General features: G+C 39.3%; 1 protein-coding gene across 1 annotated transcript in view; it reads left to right on the top strand.

The window, feature by feature from the left end:
* The window catches only part of FREM2 (FRAS1 related extracellular matrix 2), a 143,082-nt gene extending 122,061 nt beyond the window's left edge, over positions 1–21,021 (top strand). Inside the window, exons 17-24 of the mRNA XM_027790674.2 lie at positions 2,757–2,949; positions 5,328–5,432; positions 6,524–6,651; positions 6,737–6,871; positions 11,625–11,751; positions 13,162–13,349; positions 14,255–14,401; positions 16,090–21,021. Coding sequence (XP_027646475.2) covers positions 2,757–2,949; positions 5,328–5,432; positions 6,524–6,651; positions 6,737–6,871; positions 11,625–11,751; positions 13,162–13,349; positions 14,255–14,401; positions 16,090–16,602 — 1,536 coding nt within the window. The 3' untranslated portion in view covers positions 16,603–21,021. The remainder of the gene's footprint in view (positions 1–2,756; positions 2,950–5,327; positions 5,433–6,523; positions 6,652–6,736; positions 6,872–11,624; positions 11,752–13,161; positions 13,350–14,254; positions 14,402–16,089) is intronic.
* Positions 21,022–21,878: the final 857 nt, after the last annotated feature.

Raw genomic sequence — 21,878 nt, 5'->3', positions numbered from 1 at the left:
TCTATGTAATGTGGTCCCAACACTAGTAAAATTAATCTAAAAGCTAATAGGATTTCATGGCTTCACTATTCTTGTTAAATGCCACCACACTGAGTGCTAGAAATTCTTCTGATTTCTAGGCTGTGTTTGTCATGGCCATCTTATTCCCGTCTGTTCCCATGTCAGCACCATCTTTCATCATCAGTGGCCTTCTCTGCTGTTCATCTCCTGACGTGTATAGACAGCATTCGTATTCCCTCTCAGCCTTTGTTGTACTAGGCTAACCAACATGGCTATTTTAGTCTCTTCTCATCAGATAATTATGCCATTCTTGTGATTATGTTGATTTCTTTTTCTGCAGTCTACAATGCAAAGTAGGCTTTTTCAAGCATGGATGATCAAAGCTGTTCCAGATAAGCTCTCACTAGCGCTCTGTATAATGGCATGCATGCTTCTAATTTCTACCCCATTCCTCAGTTTATCTTAGGATCATATCACATGGAGAGGGTAGAAGGTCATAGTTATGATGTGATCAATTCACGTACCAAAATCTTTTCCCCTCTATTGTTTCTAAGCAAAGTCTTTAATTTCTAGCAGAAATCTCTCTCACTAGTTTCTATTACTTTAAGCTGTAAAATTTCATCTCACTTCTGTTATTCAAGTCCTCAAGGTCATTAAATTCTCCTTGTGTGATATTCCAGTCCTTCTCTACATTATCATTAAGCATGATGTATGCTTCTTTTCAAAAGGATAGTGGACATACATTAAATCATGTACCTTTGTCTCTTCCTCATAAACAAGCTGAACTTCAGGTCTTTGACTTCAATGTGTAATTCTTACTGTACAACATGCAGATGTAGAACAAAAACACACAGAGAAAAGACGACAGTTTGTCTGGGATGACTTTTCAATAGCAACACATTTGTTATACTAGCAAATGTGTTCAGTTCTTGATACTGTTCCAGGAAATGACAAATGTTTGAGGTTACTCCTGAATTAAGGGCAAACCATGATGCACTTAGAGTTGCATCATAGCTATATATATATTTTATTTTTTTTAATAAAGTGAGAATTCTGTGTTGTTATTTGGAACAATTTAGCAAATTGTCTTAAGTAACTGCTGAGATATTTGTGCAGGTTTCCCAAAGATAAACTTGCAGCTTAAATAGGCCTAAAGAATAATATATTTGTCTAACTTTGATTTGTCATCAAATACATATAGAGAAGTAAACCCTCTTGTTTTGTTCCAAATAGAAGCTCTTGATTGTGTTTCTGTAAAACCAACAAACATTAATAGAAAATAATCTCTTACTGTAGCTTCTCATATTATCTACCAGGCTGCTTTACTGCATGACACTCTGTGTTTCCAGTTTGTCTGTTGTCTAAGGGCTAGCACATTGTATGGAACAATGCAAACAATGTCAGTGGAAAGGGTTTGGTAGCATAGTGTGTAGATCAAGGAGTGTCATGCGTGGAAGTGAGTTGTGGCAGCTATGAACATTTGCCATAATGAACTCCTTAATTAGCTCAGAGTGTTCACTCAGTGCTGGCAGTAAATTTGTGGTTTCATAGTGTTACTGAAAGTTTTGTCTGGCATTTGGGAATGTAAACCAGCTGTAAAGTAATGGACATTCAGCCCCCTGACACAGCACTGTGTGAACCCAGAAACAGTTTGTTTATTACACAGATTGTAAAGTACTTTGAATGCTGGAGTTTTTTGATAGTGCAAAACACTCTTTAGAAGCTTGTAAAGTAATCACTCCAGGGAAATGTTCAAATACAAATTTATGTATGGAATTTCTATCGGAAATAAATGAGAGTTGAACACCATTTATGCCTTTGAAAAGTTTTCCACCGGGAAATGATCTCAATGCCTTTCCTTCCGTGGCTTTCTAAGAAAATCCAGAATGCTCTAAATTGATCTAGATTGCACATTTCTAATCAGAGAGATGTGAATGAAAAGGTATTTTTAACAAACCGTAGTTTCAAAGTCTCTTCAGAAAAATTTAGATCCACATATCATGTAAGAGTTATCTTAAGAGGTGACAGTTTACTGACACTGTTGCTCTTGTCTTTTTTCATCTATATATGAGAAGAATATATAATTCTCTGACTGGTAATAACTAAATACAGTGCTATTGTTTTTCACAATATATGCATAAAGGGTCTGGTTTTAAATCTATATCAACTTGAATATTATTTTTACTTCTTCCAGACAGTGATAAATGGTATGATTTGTGTGTTTGCATGGAGTGTTAGCTACTATCCATGCACAAAGGAAGAAATAGTTCTAGATGAGTAAGTACAGTCCAAGGAATCAGTCTTGCAATGACATCTGAGCAAATTCAGGGTCTTCCAGAAGAGCTTCTTAGAAGATAGTAATGTAAGACTGTAAGCAAAAGAGTTGGTTAAGGCACAAGTATAGAGCAAATGCAAAAGGATATTTCAAAAATTTCTAAAACCTTCATTTGTTGCCATGTTGTTTATGTACTTTAAAAACCTAAATAAAAATGAGTCAAAATTGAGAGGTTTATGTTTTATCAGAACACATATTTAGTTTGAAATACAAAAATGGATCTTGAGGAGATGTAAGCTCAGGTGAAATACATTGAAATGTGGTGGTTTGGACTTCATCTGCAATTTGCAAAATAAGAGAATTTGATTCAGTCACAATATTTATTTCAAGTTGCGTCTTCTCTTTCTCTTGCATTTGGATTACCTGTGCAATGTTGCCTTTCATGACCACTAACCTAAATAAATAATTTTCCTTTTTATAGGTTCTCAACCTAGTGCAGTCCTATGTCACGCTTAGGGTCCCCTTGTACGTCTCCTACGTTTTCCACTCTCCGGTGGGTGTAGGAGGCTGGCAGCATTTCGACCTGCAGTCGGAGCTCCGGTTGACTTTTGTGTATGACACTGCCATCCTGTGGAAGGATGGGATCGGTAGCCCACCTGAAGCAGAGCTCCAAGGTAGTTGCTGGTTTTCTTTTCATCCAACTCGTCTTCTTTTACTAAGAGTATAGTTTGCACACAGTAGGATGTTTTTTTCAATCATTCTAATACTTTAAAAAGCCCCCAGAAAGTATATAATTTATTATCAGTTGCAAACTGTCATTTCCTAGGACTCAGTTCTCTGCTGGGGTGTTTATGAAAACCATGTAAAGTTGACATCAGTTCTTTTATTGCAAAGAAAGATAAATGTTTTGTTATGTTTGAAGTACATGTGGAGAAATTAAAACATCTATTTCTACTCAGAACTTCAAGGTTCACTACGTGTTCATATTCTGTCACCATACAAGATGCTTGCACTTCAATGAAAAACAATTGATATTTTTCTGCGGTATTTTTTTCTGGACATGAATGTGCCGTTTCAGAAACCTTTGATGTTTTGAAAACATGAATTGTGAAATATTTGAAATATACAGAAATATATAAAGGGTATAATAACCTGTCCTATGTGTTAGAGTAATAAACTGTGAAACATTCTTTAAATGTGATAGATACTGTCAATAAATGTTTGTGACTATAACTAGTCAACAAATCAAACTCTATCATTACAGAATTTATCTTTGCAAAAAGTTAATTTATGTTTTTAAAATAGTGACATACAGATGTCTGTGAAAGATTAAAGTTTATAGTTACACCTATATGCTGCTTTGTTCTATTTATGTAAATTTACTTAGTGTTTCCCAGCATTAAGCTTCAGGTGTTCCATATCTGTCTCAGCCTAAGGTAGAATACAGGCACTGGCTATAATTATGTATGTACGCTTATACAGTATCAGGACTCCAGTGAACATAAAACCATCTTTTGTTTCTGCAGACTTTGTATATGAACTACAGAAGTCATTGCTATGTAATTTCTGTCTTCATGTTAAAAGCAGGAAATCAGGAGTGGCAAGGGGAATCTACAGTGCATGAAGAATGAAGCACATGTCATGCCATGCCTAAAGAATAAACCACATGACACAAATCATATGATGTATTAGTCACTGAATAACAACGAGGTCTAATCCTCAGCCTTAGCAGTTATGTGGTGCATCTATGCCACCATTTTCCTGTCTTTGATGCTTTAAGTATTTTGTTTCTTTGTTTAAGAAGCTGATGGCCAGCTGATGGAGATGCTGGACTTTGGCAGCTCCCTTTGAAAACAGCCAGCACAAAACAGATGATAAACACAGCAAGGTAGCAAAGGATAGACCCTTAACAAATCCCAATCTGATCTGGGCAGTATTTTCTGACTCCGCAGCCTTGCACAATGAGCAGCAGTTTTTTCCAGGCAGAGAGGGGTTAACTAGTTTCCAGTTTATTTCCATACCTCTGGTTATATATAATTGCTCTACTTAAATTCTACATAAAACTGTAAATCAGTCCAGGTCTTCTAAAGCAATAATTCATACATGCATACATACATACATACATATATATATATATATATTTAATGTACCAATACATTTGATTGATACAGATGATTTTGTGTGGGTGGTATACATTCATATTGGTGAGTATGTTAGCTTGCTGACACATTCATGGAGGAACATTCCCGTTTCCTTCTTGCTCCTTGCAAGCAGAGTGAGGGCCCATCACTGGCTGGCTGTAAGGGGGCACTGGAGGAAATGCCTGAACTCTGAAGCTTTGCAGAACTGCAGAGAAAAAGGGACTTGGCTGCAAGCTACAGCACTAAACCAATTCTGACATATAAACAAGACCTTGTAACCTGAAATTAGGAAACATTAGGCCTGTGTTTTGAGCCGGATTCATGCCAGAAATTGCCAGCAATGCAAAGCCTGTCAGAATGAGTTTCACAAAATCAAGCACCCTCAAACAGATTGCCATGGAAGCCACAACCAACTGCTACAACTAAATGCTGAGGGGTGCTGCCTTGGGACAATAGATAGGGAGGCACTGATTAAAGAGTATCTCTGATGCAGCTTTCATTGGCAGGAGTCAGCCTGAGTACCTTGTGAAAACAAAAGTATTCTTCCTTCTATAGAACTCCCTTGCAGCTGACCATGCTGCTGCCTGAACACAAGCACACTGTGCTGTGGACATTCCTCAGCCTACTAGAGCAGCTGTGTGGGTCCGTGATAACGTGTAACACCATGGTTTTGCCAGGAGGTTCTGTATGTGCTTTGGAGAGCTGAAGCATTGTGAAAACTCTAGGCCCCACTGTGTAAATTCTCGTTGGAGAAGAATCTTGGGTCAGCTCGTAAGGTAGCAGCAGGCCCCCTCCCAGACGACTGACATGATTAAGTGGAAACGAAAGAGTGGGGCTGGTGTTTCACAGGAGTGTATTTTATTTGTCATCTGCAAGAGGAATAAACTTTGCAAATTGGCTTCTTCTGCCAGGTTCCCTGTACCCAACCAGCATGCGTATCAGTGAAGAGGGGCGCTTGGTTGTCAACTTCAAGACTGAAGCCCGGTTTCATGGCCTGTTTGTGATGTCCCATCCTGGTAAGCATAATCTATATTTTAGCAGTATTATAAAAATCTCTCCCAGATTTTATACTATTAATTTTTCTTATTTCTGCTACTGAAACCTGAATTTTTTATGTACTGTTCTCTTCAGATAAGGATTTTCCCTCTACTTTGGATTACTTTCTTGTCACTGATGACTGTATTCAGATTGTCAAACTTAATAGAATATGCATTAATCTGATGGAAAACAGAGATATTCTTGATCAAGAGCCCGATTCATGAAAAAAGAACATCTAGGCCATTCTGTCCACTGGGGATCTATAAATACATGTTTTTAATCTAAAAGCTATGATTACCTATTTACTGATGTTGCCCTAGGAACTTAGTATTAAAATGTCTTTTCTAACTTGAAGCCTTTGTAGGTTATCTAGACCTTTTTCAGAGAGTAAGAAAAGGTTTTGTATGAGCATTGTATCACTCTGTTAATAAAATATTCTCACTGCCATTCAATTAGTCATTGCTGAGGACCTGATCCTGCAATTTAATCTGTTTAAACCCCACTGCCTTTATTCAGAATAATCACAGGTTTAAGGCTGTCTACAGATATAAATCTGACCATGAATGCTGGCCATGGAAAAGATTAACTAAATTAAATCTGCTGAACAATAATGAGAAGGGGGAAAAATAATTTTAAGAAATCTCTTCTAGTTTAATTCAGTTTTATTGACCTGTAAAACTCCTTCATAGTGCTTCTACTTTTCCGCAGCTGTCCTCTAGTGTGTTAGGTTTTGCCTATCAGGTAGAGCCAAAAGAGTTACATTACTAAGAGAAATTATTTTGTGTTCCCTGGGCTGACATTCCAAGTTTAAAACAGGAGGGAATATAGATCTTTGCCATTCCACTTTTGCCTGCCTGTTAATCTTCAGACAGTTCTGGTTATGTGGCCCAACCCGGCTGTGTTGACTGTAATTGATTTTGTTAGTTTCAGTTAATAAAACCAAGTGCCCTGTAAATATATTAACATCAACTATGGCGTGTTTTATGAATTATTGGGAATGTTTTTCAGGCTCTGAGAGTTTGCAGTGAAACACTAAAGGTGACAAATCTGTCTCTTGACATGTTTCTAGCTTCATCTCTAATTTCCATGGTTATGTCAGCTGATCACCCAGGCCTGACATTTAGCCTCAGTCTCATCCGAAGTGAGCCAACGTACAACCAGCCAGTACAGCAGTGGAGCTTTGTTTCAGATTTTGCGGTAAGACCTCAGCCTTCACTCTGCCTTCTGTTGCCCCAACCTGTTAGTTAGGGTGCTGGTGGAACAGCTTTCTCTCTCTTTTCAGGTTCGAGACTATTCTGGAACATACACTGTGAAGCTGATAGCTTGTACCACTGCTCCACATCAGGAGTACAACCTACCAGTTATCTGCAATCCTAGAGAGCCGATCACATTCGATTTGGATATCCGTTTCCAGCAGGTACCATCACAATGATACCTTCATCATGTTTCCTTTTCAGTTTGTTACCAAAATTGCCTTTGTTGGTCTTACAATGATAGTACTAGAACCTTAATTTACTTGCTTTTAAACAAACCAGTTCCAAAATTGGTGGGACTGCACATGCTCCCCCTCTGCTGTTTAACCAGTTTTGCCCAACTGGTAAAGGCTAATATAGTAACATGGGTATAAACGTTTTTTTGTCCTCAATGCACGGCCAATCTTTGATAGCTGATAGGAAGCTCATTGACATTGGTTTGGGAGATACCGTGATATGAACTAACCTTGGGAATTATTTACTTGTCTGTTGGCTTTGGTATGAAATAGTTTTATCACATAATTAGGAAAACATAAATGTTATCATAAGGTTTTAATCTGACACAAAGATCAGAGCTAGTTCTCTGGTGGGACCTCCAGAGGGAGATTAATTCATGCCTAAGGCGGGACTTCCTTCACTGACTATAAAGGAAGTGTAGACAGCCAGCACTGCTAAAATGCTTAGCTTTAAGAGTCACAAGAGTGAGACAAATTGCAGCCGTAGGTAGCAGTATGGATCATATGGGAACATGGGAACAGGCAAAACAGCATACCTTTCACAAAGCCCAGCTGTAAAGCTCTGTAGCTGGGAACAAAATATGGACTCTGCTGAGAAAGCATTGACTGGAAAAAATCTGAGGGTCATGTTGGATAGTTAGCAGAAAATAAACTGACAGTTTACAGTCTTATAAAAAGGGCTAGCATAACCTTCGGGTGTGTAAGGAGGAAGTTGTATCATTTCTGTTGTTTGGAGCCAGTACAACTAATACTGGAATAGTGTGGCTGTGGTTTCATGCTCATTAATAGTATAGTTGTGTGCCATTAGGTCATCTTATGGTATAAATCCGATCCAGATCAGTCAGGGATACACAATCACTTTTCTGTTGAATTAGCTGGAGTACACAAGAGAATGTATGCAGTCTTTATGCTTTCATTTGACACTATGCCAGCTATGGGAGAACAGATGATTCCTGATATGGCATTAAGTCCTGGCGAAGCAGAGAGATGATACATGATCTGACAGGAAACCTGCCTTCTCAGAGTTAATTAGCAAAACATTTTGAAAAAGTTTGAATGGAGGGAGTGATGGGAATTTATACTAGTTCAGCACTTCAGCTTTTGTCTGGGATTTCCAGTCTGCTTCTAGGAACTCTAAAGCAATTCACAGCAATGCTAAACCAGAGCTTGTGTGAGGTCCCAGTATAAACAAGATGTTGATAATTCAAAGAAAATTCATAAAAGCCGCAAAAATCATTGCAAAATGGGCAAAGTAGCCTAGCAAGAGACCTAACTCTTACCTGGAAGAAGTCTACGGCTAAGAACTATGAATAAAACTAAGAACTACCTTGGAACAAATAAATGGATACTATAGGGGTTATTATATCAGATAAAGCTTTAATAATACAGTACATGGAAGTTTCAGGTACATCAGTTGAAAATAGGGATAAGGTGCAAAATTGCAGCAGTGTCATAATCGCCAAGGACTGTGGCCAGTTAGTCCTCCATCACCAATAATTTTCAAACCAAGACCAGCTCTTTTTCTTGAGATACCATAGGAAAAGGAATTCAGGAGATTCTGTGGCCCATGATATTGTTCCCTTCCATCATAGATTGAAAGACTATGTGGACTGAAAGCAGGTCCCAAATAAGCAGCAATTACAGCAGTACAGTAGCACAAATTCAGTAGACAATATCTAGCACTTCACCTCTAAGATCTTCTAGTTATTCTGCAAAACTGAATAAGCATTGGTATCCACTGTTTTAGAAATAAGGAACAAGAGACAGAGAAGTGAACATGAATGGTCAGACTGTGACACTGGTCCTTAGACTAGGCAACACCTCATACTTTGCACAGGCCCATCCAGTCTGGGGTGTCTCCAGTGCAAGAAAGACATGGACCTGTTAGAGTGGATCCGGAGAAGGGCCTCAAAATGGTCAGATGGCTGGAATATCTCTCCTCTAAGGAAAGGCTGAGAGTGTTGGGTTTGTTCAGTCTGAAGAAGAGAGTGAGACAAGGAGACCTTGTTGTGGCCTCCCAATATGTAAAGGGGGCTTATAAGAAAACCAGAGACCAAGTGCTATAGTAACAAGGCAAGGGGCAACTGAAAGAGGGTAGATTCAGGTTGCACATAATGAAGAAATTATTCACTATAAGGGTGATGAAACACTGGAACAGGTTACTCAAAGAAGCTGTGGATGCCCCATCCCTGGAAGTGTTCAAGGCCAGGCTGGATGGGGCTTTGCGCAGCCTGATTGTAGAGGAAGGTGTCTATGCCCATGGCAGGGGGATTGGGCTAGATGATCTTTAAAGGTGCCCTCCAACCCAAACCATTATATGTTTCGATGAAGTCAGTGAGCGCAGGTGTCATAACTGGACCAAAATGACTTTGGCTGTAAAGCCTAATGATGAAATCATGGGGCAGAACAGTTGTTTCTCCCAATTCTTGGTCTAGTGCTCCAGCTGCTGTACTGAATTATCTTCTTGGGCTTTTTAACATGAGGCTTTTCATTTTCTTGAAAACTTTTTGTTCTTATTTTCTTCACAATTGTTTTCACTGTTCATGAGTGAGGGGCCATTTTAAGGATCAAACATCAAGAAGGCAATATATTTGGTGTCTCCACTCTAGAGATTTTGGTTCTACATTTCCTTCTTTAGTATGTATCTGCCCATCTCCTTTTTCCTTTCTCTGTGGCCCCTGAAGAGGGAAACGGGTAGCCTGGAACCCTAGTGAGGTTTGTATTACTACTGTCTCTCTCTGGAATTTCCTGAACACAAACAGCATTCAACCACAAAGCTCTGCTTTATCCCAGTCCTTTCAGCATCTCCTTTCTTTAAATGTACATGACTATTTCCTGACAGTAGCACTTCCTTAGTCAAGATACTTGCAGCCCTGGGATGGAGCAATCGCAAGAATTCTCTGCTTCTTGAGGTACCAAGTATCTCATGGGCTTTAGTCCCATGGAGGTGGGGATGTCTACCATGAGTGACCTGCATTGTCCCCAAGTCATCCATATGAGGCTTGATGTGCATAGAAAATAAGCAAATAAAGTGACAGTACTCATCTCACCCAGCAGGTCCTCACAGATTATTTTTTAAGAACTCTTGTTTAAAATGGCTCAAATGCATATGAAAATAATTACATTTAAACTACTGTCATAAATAACAGCTATGTCGGCCACTGGCAGTACTGAGACTTACACATAAAACAGAAATAAAATTAATAGCTTAGAATAGGATGCCTAAAAGATGTGTTCATAGCTACGTGCATGGTATTTACCCATGCCATTGCTCTTACCATTCTTGTAAGCTGTGAGGCTGAAGTCCGGAGCCTTTAGCTGAACACACACTTCTTGTTTCCTATTCAGTGGACATTTACTCTGCCCAGGAAGAGCTTGATGAGGCCATGCTTGATTCTTTTTCAGAACCACAGCTGGAAACCTGTTGTGCCAGTCAGATTTTTGAAGCTGTGGGCCTGAATCCCAGGCATTAAGAAGGAAGCATTCCAAGAGAATGGAAATGATTTTTTAAATTATTTTTTTCTGTGAAAAGGCTATGGGGGTAGGGTTCCTTTTTCTGAAGGGTAGCAGTGGGTGTAAAATCTATTTCAGCTATACATTCTTCTTGACAAATTCTGTTGCTTTGATAATTTGGGATAAACCTGTTGTGAAAAAGGGATTTGAAGAAGAATAAATGTGTTAGCTGTATAACTTGCAGCAGTAGTTTCTGTTGGTACTGTTATATCTCATTCCATCAGTCCCTTGTCCATGCGCTGGCAAGACTGTTTTCTTTTCTGTTTTCCTTACTTCCTTTCCACACACATCTACATATGTATACATAAATATACATATATGTGTCAGTATTTTTTTATTTTAGTGACCTCTTGTTTGTTTTGTTTTGGTTTTTTTTTTTTTTAAATGTGTGCATCTTCCATATTGGTTTCTCAAGTACACTGCATCTTTTTGAACTCTGGGCTCTCCCTAGTTCTTCTGTTGACTATATACTTACCCTTTTATTATGCCATGTCCCTGTATAGTTTGCCTTCTGACTTAATGTTATATGGCCCAATGAGAACCTGCTGCTGACAGTATTAATTTATTTTATTCTTGTAATGTAATCAAAGAGGAACCATAGATAACTGTGTCAAATATATAAAGATAAATATTAACATAAAAAGATGTTCACATGGTTTGGTGCATTTTCACATGCATGATCTGATATCCTGCAGCACATCAGAAGAACTGACACTTGCAACTAAATCCTCAGCAATGTGTACTTTGAAATAATTGGTAGAGGATCAGTAGCAGAGGTGAGACTTGGATGTAAGAATGAAAATGGGATAGAGAAAACAGGCTGTGATGAGTCAGATGGAGACAAGTTATTGAGGGAAATATTTTCCTTATGTTACCCCTACACATCAGTTGCCCTGGGCACCTTTTTGGCTGGGACCTGGAAAAATGAGGTGGAAAGAAGCTAACCTAGAATACTATCAAATATCACAGAGGCAGATAACTCAAAGGTTGTATGCATGTAAAATATATCACAGTATAGGTCTAATACAAAGAAGTTTTTTGGTTAAACTGTATTATTGCATGTAGATCTGGGGAGCTGATGAATAATGTACATTGGGAGAAAGTCATGCTGTATTTTAAGAGTCTTTAAACAATGCTTGTTGAAGAGCCTTATGTTGTTGTGTTTTAGGTCAGTGATCCAGTGGCGGCTGAGTTCAGCTTGAATACCCAGATGTTCCTCCTCTCCAAAAAGACACTTTGGCTATCTGATGGCTCAATGGGCTTTGGGCAAGAAAGCGATGTTGCTTTCTCAGAAGGTACAATTGTGCACACCTCATGCATGTTTAATGTGTGTTCCACACTATCAGGGTCCTGTTTCAGTCAAAACAAGATAGGAGCAAGGGTTTGGGCTTGTTGCTTGTGTTCTTTTGCATTTGCCTTTCCAACCTGGCCATTTACATCAGAGTTGTTGGCCACTCTGCACTGAAACTGGTGTGTCTGAGGGTTACAGTGCTGGTACCTTTTCCCATAAACTGAGCACTTTATAAATGTTGGCTGATATGAAGAACATTCCTAGCTGATAAGTGAATATTATACAGTCTGTGTTGCATTTGAGTGTACTAGGTCTGGCTGGGATGGAGTTAACTTTCTTATTAGCAGCCACTACGGTGCCATGCTATGCATCTGTGGCTAGAACAAGGTTGATAACATGCTAATGTTTTGGCTGCTACTGAACAGTGCTTTCATCAAGGCTTTCTCCCTTCCCCCTGTCCTCCACTGAGTGGGCTGAGGTTGGAAAGATTGAGTCAGTTGACACATTTGTCGGTGGACCTAAGCAGTCATTTCATTCCTCTGCTTTCCTCACGTGCCTCTTTTGCGTAGAGTGCCAGCACCTTGAATGCATGACTGTCTTTTGTGTTGTATTTGCACAGTCTCAGTACTTGCACACTCTTGCACAGTACAGCAGGTATCTGGTCTCCCTTACAGTTGCTCCAAATTGTTGTAAAAGCAACACAATATCTCTCCTTTCCTTCTCCAGATTCTCAGCCTTCCCAACCACTTTCTGTCATATGTATCTGACCACTGCACACAGTACACTTTCCTTGCCTGCATAGCAACGGCCCAGGTTATTTGTACAGGTCTGGCAAGCATGTCTTATCTTAAACATTATCAGACAGCTGAAATGCAGTTACACAGTAGGGAGCCAAATCTCAGAAAATGTCTCTATGACTTTTCATAATGTTTATTTCCCTTGTACAGTATGCCAGTCTGACCAACTATAAATAAACTCTTATACAGCGTAAACAGGATCCTACTGACATAAAAAACCCCATCTCTTCAACAAAGTGCATTGTCAGGAGGCCAAAACTTACACCCTGATCTGATACAGAGTTGTACATAATGTACATAATTATTTAAGTCACCTCTTGAATGAAGAACCCAGTATAGCCCAGAATTAAAGCAGCCCCTGAAGTGGTTCAGGCTACAGCGACAGCAAATGGCCTCCTACTGCTATCACATGGCCCAGAGTGCGTGGAAGAGTGTGCCCTGTGATTACAGCCTTTAACACACCCCTACAGGGGAAGCTGGGTAGCAAGGTGTCTTTGGATATAATCATAATCATATTGCACTGCACTAAGCTTCTTGGCTAGGTTTATTAACTCAGGCTTAGTACTGTGCTAAATGCTCCAGGGTAATAGGATGTGAACTGTGTACACTGTTTACAGGTGATATCATATATGGCCGGGTGATGGTGGATCCAGTGCAGAATCTGGGTGATTCTTTCTACTGTAGCATCGAGAAGGTTTTCCTGTGCACAGGAGCTGATGGATATGTACCCAAATACAACCCATCCAACACTGAATATGGGTGCCTTGCTGATTCTCCATCCCTTCTATACAGGTTTAAGATTGTGGTAAGTGTTCTAATTCTGGGAGGATGCAAATATATATTTTTAATTTTTTTTCTAACTTCTTTTTTATCCAAAACCAACTATTCTTTAAAATATTCTCAATGGCACCAAATTTTTGACTTGAGCTCCAGACTAATATGAACTGATCAAGGCAGTACTGTACCTTTCTTCCTCCTGGTTCTACTCTTAATTCTTTTGGGGACTTTAATCATTTAGAGTTTGGCCTAAGTTAGAATCCCAAAATAGACTCTTGCTCTGCATTGTCTATAGCCATTGACCATAGAGAGAGTCTTAGGACATGTGCAGGTTAAGGATTGGAATTTGTTTCATCTTTAGGCTTCCAAAATGTAGTGTATAATGTAAAGTTAGTCATCCAGGATGCCTCTGTAGTCAATAGGCAAAGAAAGATAACTCTAAAGCTGGCTTAGAATTCCTGATGTGATTTCCCTTGTGAAAATAATTCTAGAGTAAGCCTAGATGACTACAGACCTGATGCCCAACTTTTAGAGAGTTAACTTTAAGTAAGATGATTATTTAATTTGTATGAATGACTGTTAATAGAAATGAGAGGTAGCTTCTTTAAACTGAGAAATAGAGTCTTACTTTTATTTCATACCACATTTATATATCTTTTTTATTTCAGAAATGTAGCTATGTTTGTTCCCTAGTGTTTCTCCCTCATATTTCAACAAAAACGCCTTCAGGCAAGAGATTAAATAGAAGTTAGTACAAGTCAGATGTGACCACAACTGCTTCTCATGTCTTTTCTTTTGATATTACACCAGATTGCATAAAATAGAATGTGTAAATTACACAATTTTTACATTGTGTATAAATATTAGAACTGTTTTCCCTAGAATAAATGAATCTGTGTTTTACAAACTTTTTTTCCTTCCGTGATCATGTAGGACAAAGCTCAACCGGAGACGCAAGCCACAAGCTTTGGAAATCTGCTTTTTAATGCAAAACTTGCAATAGATGATCCTGAAGCAATTCCATTAGTTAAACAGCCAGGCTCTGATGGATTTAAAGTAGATTCAACTCCTCTATTTCAGGTATGATTTCTGTAGCTTAGTAGCAAGAGTACTGAACCAAGAAAGGCTTCCTGTGTAAGCATTGTTAACGGTAAGTCATATTGAAGCCAACAGAAAGATTTATTCTGATTCCCATGACAGTCAAACAGGATTATAAATGCTTAAAAATTCATAGATAAAAAATTTGTAGCAGTTATTAAAAGATTTCTGTGGGGATACTATGCTTTCCTTTTGCTTAATTCCACAGTCTAGCCCAAAATTATATAGATGATTCTTATGCATTTCTTCTAAGAACTTGCTAAGTTTCTTGTTACACAGCATTGTTTTATTGCTTCCCATCTCACTTGTGAATGACAAAAAATAAAAGAATCATAAGCATTTATAGTGAACTTCATCAAAATCTAGTTTGATACTCAGCATTTTCTGTGCAATTCTTTTCTTGAGAACTTGCACATTGTGAAACATCTAAGCACTGGAAAGCCTAGAAACTGACAACTAAAGGGTGCAACTACTGTTTAATTAAATATAATCCTTCAACAGTGTGCATTGACCCCTTTAATCTATATAACTCAGCTAGGAATTGTCTATTCGTTATTTGTCTCTTTAGTATTTGCAAAACTACATGCAAAACTCCAGTGTATAAATTTAGTAGAAAAATATTGAGGAGACTTTAATCCTGCTCCTGACCCCTTCAGTATTAATGGTCTCATTGTAAGCAGTGGAGTATTTAAGAGAACAGCCTACTTACCAATGTAAAAAGGGTTTCATAATTTGCCTCCCTGAAAATGAAATCTCATTTTTTATATGAAGAATCCATTTCCAATAATGCTGTGATTTTTGATCCTCATTCTCTCAAAAGAATGGGAATATGAAGGAACAACAGAATATCCTGAGAAAGACTTGGAAAAACAAGAGTAAAATAGAAAATGTGTTATTTCTTAGAATAACAGGACTTGGACTCAACCACTGAAATTATCAGCCAGCAGCTTTAAGATAGTATTCAGAGAATCCCACTGGACTTTGTGGAGGCCAGATTTATTATGTATTCAGAAAAGACAAGACAAATTAAAGGGAGATAGCATCATCTCACACAGGTGGCAGGGAATCGTGCAATCACAGAATGGATGAGGTTGTCAGGGACCTCTGGAAACTGCCTGTTCCAACCCTCTGCTCAGAGCAGGCCACCTAGAGCAGGTTGCCCCAGGACCATGTCCAGTTGGATTTTCAATGTCTCCATCTCCAAAGATGGAGACTCCACAGCCTCCCTATTCCCATGTTCAACCATCCTCACAGTAAAAAACTGTTTTCTTATATTAAGATGGAAACAGAGCCACAGCCAGGGCCTAGTTAGCTGGCAGGTTGGACCTAGACGGTCCTTTTCTGCAGCCTGTCTACAGCTGAGGTTCTTTGTACAGCCATTGGCACTAACAGTACCAAAAAAAGCCAAAGCTATGGTTCTTTATCTGTACCTGATAGCCATAGAGTCTGGCCATGGAGAGGAGTGGAGACTACCCCCTCTTAAAATCTTGGCAGAAAACATGACTCTTCTGATGCACATTGGCACATAGAGGTGGGTTATCTGTGCATGATTTTAAAAATATTTGTCCAGACAATCAGCTCGGAACAGTGATTGAATTCCTCTGTGTATAGTGCTGTCCAGGTTGGGCATGTCTGTGTTTAAATACAAAAAAAAGTATTTGTCTTTCTAGGTGTCTTTGGGTAGGGAGTGGTATGTCCATACAATCTACACTGTACGTTCAAAAGAGAATGCTAACCGTGGAATTGGCAAAAGAAGCGTGGAGCACCAGTACCACTTGCTCTTTAGTGGTGGGAGCCCCGGAGCATCCACACAGAGACGTCAGAAGAGGGCAGCTGAGCAAGACCCAGAACTCGCAAAAGACATTGGTGTAGAGAACAACAGAGGAACAAATATACAGCACATAGCACTAGATCGCACCAGCAAGAAACAGGTTCCTCAACGGGAGATTGCAGTCAATGGCATTCTCCCCAGAGAACTGAATAACCAAAGTGAAGGGGTCAGCGTAGTCACAATCATTGGTGGAGCTGCTGCCGTTTTCCTTGCCATCTGCTTGATTGCAACCATCATTTTGCTGCTAAAATGGAAACAAAATTCTGAGAAGAAGGAAGCCACAAAGGAGTCAGGCAGCAATGAACCAATGATGCTACCGTATAATTACACCAGTGACAGCTCAGAGGTTTGATTCCAAGACTGCAGGATTCAAGCCAGAGTCTCCAGAGTGCCTCATAAAAAAACCTTGAACTGCACTTTGCTAGCAGCAGATCACAGTGACTGATGAGGAATAAAGAGTTCATATGCTTCTAGGTGTACTTGAAATTTTTCATACTGAACTCTTGCTGCCATTATCAACAATAGAAGAATCCATACTGAATCTCCCACTTTGCACGAAAGGTAATCCTGATGTCCCTGTATCATGCACTAATTTTAAGCAGCAATTCAAGGAACTGCATTGTAAGGGAGAGAATTTTTTCTTTTTGTATTTTCTGACATTTCATAAAAAGTATCCAAAGGTGCTATATATCCTGTCTACAATAAGAGAGGAAATCTGTTTCTTTAGAAACACAAAATACTTGAGAGGAGGAATCCTTACACCCTTTATATTTCGTACTGTTTCTCACAAAATATTCAGTGTCGACAATTAGTCTGAAAGGTGATGAAATGCCTTAGGCATGAATCCTCCTCCTATAAGCGTTTGACTTCACTTAAGCTATACCAGTGATTTTTTTATTATTTTTTTTTTTACTTATGTGTAACTGAATTTTTTTTCAAAAGACAGCTAGATTAGACAGCATGGCATTATAAACAGTTGCATGTCACAGGATGTAATACCTACTCTTTTCTGCAAATTCTTATTCATCTATTTAATCTGAGACATTTTTTTCTTATTTATGTTTATATAAAGCCAAAGAATGCAACAAATCCAGAAAAAAAAATCATTTTTCACAGAAACTGGACACTTATGTCCTCTTAAGTTTATAATGGATCATGGAAGTGTTGTAAAGTAAATTACATTTCTTAGTGCATATCCACAGCTGGGAAATGCAAACATTAGTATTTCAGCACCTAGAGAAGATGATAGAGTTAGATTCAAAATGCAGAGGACAAGGTTCTGCCTGAACTGAGCCTAGGAATCACGATACTGAATCCAGCATGTGATTGTCAATTGCCATATTAAATGGCAACAAAGTGAAAAAAACATTAACATTTGATAGAATCAAGTAGTATTTATTACTGCATAATCACAGCACATCTTGACAAACATGCTGGGGCATTGTTGGGCATTTTTTAATGAGTAACTACTCTTGCAAGAGTAACTCTAGTTTTCTCTCAGTGTTCTTGATTTAAATACCATCATGTCCCACAGAAATTTTGATCAGCTGTGTCCCATGTCAGTTCTTATCCAGACAGGACCTGTTCTGTCCCAAAGAAATCCTGCCAAATGCTTGGCTATGAAAGCTATATAACCTTCAGGACAGATAGTCCCATTTGTCACACTAACATTATAGATGAGTAAGTCCTTTCAAGTCATAGAGTCATTGGACAGTTTGGGTTGGAAAGGACCTTAAAGATCATCTCGTTCCAACCCCCCTGCCATGGGCAGGGACACCTTCCACCAGACCAGGCTGCTCAAAGCCCCATCCAGCCTGGCCTTGAGCATTGCCAGGGATGGGGCAGCCACAGCTTCTCTGGGCAACCCATGCCAGTGCCTCACCACCCTCACAGTGAAGAATTTCTTCCTTATGTCCAATCTAAATCTACCCTCTTTACATTGAAAGCCATTCCCCATTGTCCTGTCCCTGTACAACCTTGTAAATGCCCCTCTCCAGCTTTCTTGTAGGCCCCCTTTAGGTACTGGAAGGTTGCTATAAAGTCTCCCTGGTACCTTCTCTTCTCCAGGCTGAACAACCCCAACTCTCTCAGCCTGTCTTCATAAGAGAGGTGCTCCAGCCCTCTGATCATGTTTGTGGCCCTCCTCTGGGCTCACTCCAACAGGTCCATATTCCTCTTGTATGTTGGGAACTCCATTGCTGAACACAGTACTGCAGGTGGGGTCTCACAAGAGCAGAGTAGTGGAGGACAGTCACCTCCCTCAACCTGCTGGCCACGCTTCTTTTTATGCAGCCCAGGATTTGGTCACCTTTCTGGGCTGCCAGTGCATATTGCAGGGTCATGTTGAGCTTTTCAGCCTCAACACCACCAAGTCTTTCTCTTCAGAGCTGGTATCAATCCATTCTCCACTCAACCTGTATTTGTGCTTGGGATCGACCTGACCCATGTGCAAGACACTTGGCCTTGCTGAACTTCATGAGGTTCACACGGGCCCACCTCTCAAGCCTGTCAAGGTCCCTCTGGAAGGCATCCCTCCCCTCCAGGGTGTTGACTGCACCACACAGCTTGGCGTCATCAGCAGACTTGCTGAGGGTGCACTCAATCCCACTGTCATGTTGCCAACAAAGTTGTTAAACAGCACTGGAGTTAATGGAGTTGTGAATGGATCTAAACTATATAAAAGATACAAAATCTGAATCAGGTGTTGAGGCTGTTGCTAGAATACCTGTTCCCATTCATTATCTTGTGGTGGTGGGCGTGGGCAGCCCCCAAACTCTCTTCAGCTGCAATACACTTGGCAATTGGTATTATGGGCACCACGCTGCAGAGATCTGAGTTAGCTAAGCAAAAGCCAACTTGAAAGCAGCCTGGCTGCAAGCACACAGTGCTGCCTCTGAACTGAAAAATCCATCCAAAAGGCTTCCTGGCCTGGCTGTGGTGCTCTGCCAGTACAGCTAGACCTGACCCAGTAATTCTGTGCAATCGCTCTCTGAGCCGTAAGGGCTCAGAAACATTGAGGTCTACTAGCCTAGGAATAGCTGTGCTATGATTCATGGTACGGTGTGAATATGCCCACAGAGGGACTCATGCTGGTATCTCATGCTCTGGATTTATATTGTTAGCACTTCACTCATTTAATAAGATTTAACCAGTTTTTCACCAAACGAATCAGGTCAGAATCTGTCCTACCTTTTCTAGGTTTTTCTGAGGGCTGTGATTCAGACTGCTTAATTGAGGGATGTTTGCAGCAACCTAAGGGTCAAACTCCATTACTAAAATCATGCAGTCATCTTTTATTTTAATTAATCTGGGTTCTAGCCCAAAACAATTATCCGCAAGATGTGCCCAGTGCATTAGACCTTTTCCCTAGTCACCTGACATTAATTTACTCTTTTAATTAAGTTCCTGGTTTTGTGATCCATGTATTATGTGTGCAAGATTGATCAAAGACTTAACCCACAGATGCTTTTTATATTCAGTTTAAGTTCACCACTAAGTTGCAAATGTAACATAAGATCAAATTTGCCTTTTTTCCTGTGTGTGAAATCATTATGATAATGAGAAATGCAGAATCTGTCTCCTAGAACCTGCATGTTTTGATAGTAACAGTCTGATTCCACAGCAAAATGGGACACATGTAAATAATAGAACATTTTAATATTTATAAAATGCCTGGTTTTTATAAGCAGAGAAGATCGTTTTAAAAAAAAATATATTTATAATACAGAAATTAGGTGTTTATCAGTAGAGCTATTTTTCTGCTTTTGAATTTTAACAGACTGAAATATCATTAAAGTTGCTTTGCAGGCAAATCTTATTATTATTATTATTTCTTTTTATAAAATCACAGCAAAACCATGTGTTCTACAAGCCAAGCATTTAGCGCGATAAACAACTTGATCACTGTTTTGAATAGCATCTGATTACAAGTCTGTAAAATGTTTAGGTTGATGGAGATTATCAGGCTAACGTTTTGCTAACAATATATAAAATAACAATGCAAACTGGTGATAACAAAATAAAACACAAAGCAAACATTGAAAAGCTGAACAAGAATGAGTGAGATTCATGAGTCAGATACCAAAGTCCTCTGTCTGGAAAAAAAATCCCAACGTTTTCAGTAAGGCCTGCTGGATTTGTCCCATTCCTAAGAAACTGGATTTCTTACAATTCAGTGAACTATAAATACATCTGTAACACATGCCTTTTTTTATTATGGCTTCAGGGTTTTAGATTTCAGCAAGATGTTTTGGAGGCTTATTAACATTTTCTCTTCTACTTAACAAGTGGCCTTGTTTTACTAACCTGAATAAGTGCCTCATTCCCAGTTATGTGCACAAATATGTTAATATTTATCTATCCATGCAATAAACTGAGTATATTTTATATATATATATTTAATCTATTTCCAGATTTTGTATTCAATCCTCTTTTCCCTGGAGATGCTTATTCTGCTAGCAGTAATACCATTTGTTAAACCATTTATACAATAATTACTGTGTTTAAATTTGTTATCAAGCTGTCAAAAATCTCTCCATGCATATTTATTTGGAACAATTTTTTGCTTATGTCTATGGCTGTGATATTTGGCATTTGTATAATGAAAAAATAAAACTACTTCTGTTTTGGTTACTGATCTAAAATTTGTGTATGAATATCACACTGTGGAGAGGGGTCAGTAACGCAGTGTTAAGGAAAACTAGTTTGTCACATCAACAGAACATAAACTTACTGCTGTGTTTGCAATAAATCTCACTGCTTTGTTCCTGAACTGATTGCTTTCTGGTCATGAAGTGTTCAGCGCAGGGGTAGGTTTTTAATCATTGTGGTTGCAGTCATGGCTCAGAGAGGGATTTCCCTTTCCATTCCAGACCATCAGAAAGCTCTAGCTATCTGCAAGTCCTTTGTGGGCTGGATTGCCGTGTTCCTGTGTGCTGGCAGGGTTTATTGTACTAGACTCATTGACAAGTGAAGGTGAGCCTGCAGGAAGCAATTTTCTTGTTCCTGCAGCACTGATGTTGCTGTCAGTTGTTTCTTGTGCCAGCTCATTAGTTTTTTCCCAGTAGCAAATGTATCGGGTTAGAAATCTATGAGATGTAGACATGGTGAAACTGTTATATGTATACACACACGCACGCACGCACACACACATGGTGCAGAAAGAAAAACCGGCTCTGAACCTTTCCCCTCTCACCCCACCCTTTGCAAACTTGCAGCACTGGTCTCTGATTTCTGTGTGAACTCAAGCAATCACCCGCCTCCTTCCCTGTCGGAAAGGCTATGCTTATGGCTAGTCACACAAGTGATACAGTATATTTACCAACTGCTATCAGGAAGGATAAAGTAGCAGGCAGTGATTCCTGCTTTGCTCTGTCTGTTCCCTTCTACTACCTAAACTTGCTCATGCGGATTTCACGCTTAGCAGTTACACAGACTGAGCTGAGCCATCCGCTCTTGTATCTGTGAGCTCTGTGCTGTGATTTCTACCAGGGCAAATCAGATCAGAATTGTTTCTGTCCTGCTCCAAGACAAATAGCTATATATCATGTAAACGAATAATCTGGACACAGGACTATAGCACTATCAATAAATCAAAGGACATTAATTTCCCCCTCTGAGATCATCCAC

The sequence above is a fragment of the Falco peregrinus genome, chromosome 4 (genome assembly GCF_023634155.1).
Source record: "Falco peregrinus isolate bFalPer1 chromosome 4, bFalPer1.pri, whole genome shotgun sequence".
NCBI classification, from domain to species: Eukaryota; Metazoa; Chordata; class Aves; order Falconiformes; family Falconidae; genus Falco; species Falco peregrinus.
Note: the sequence above shows the minus strand (reverse complement) of the source record. Positions and strands in the feature narration are given on the sequence as shown.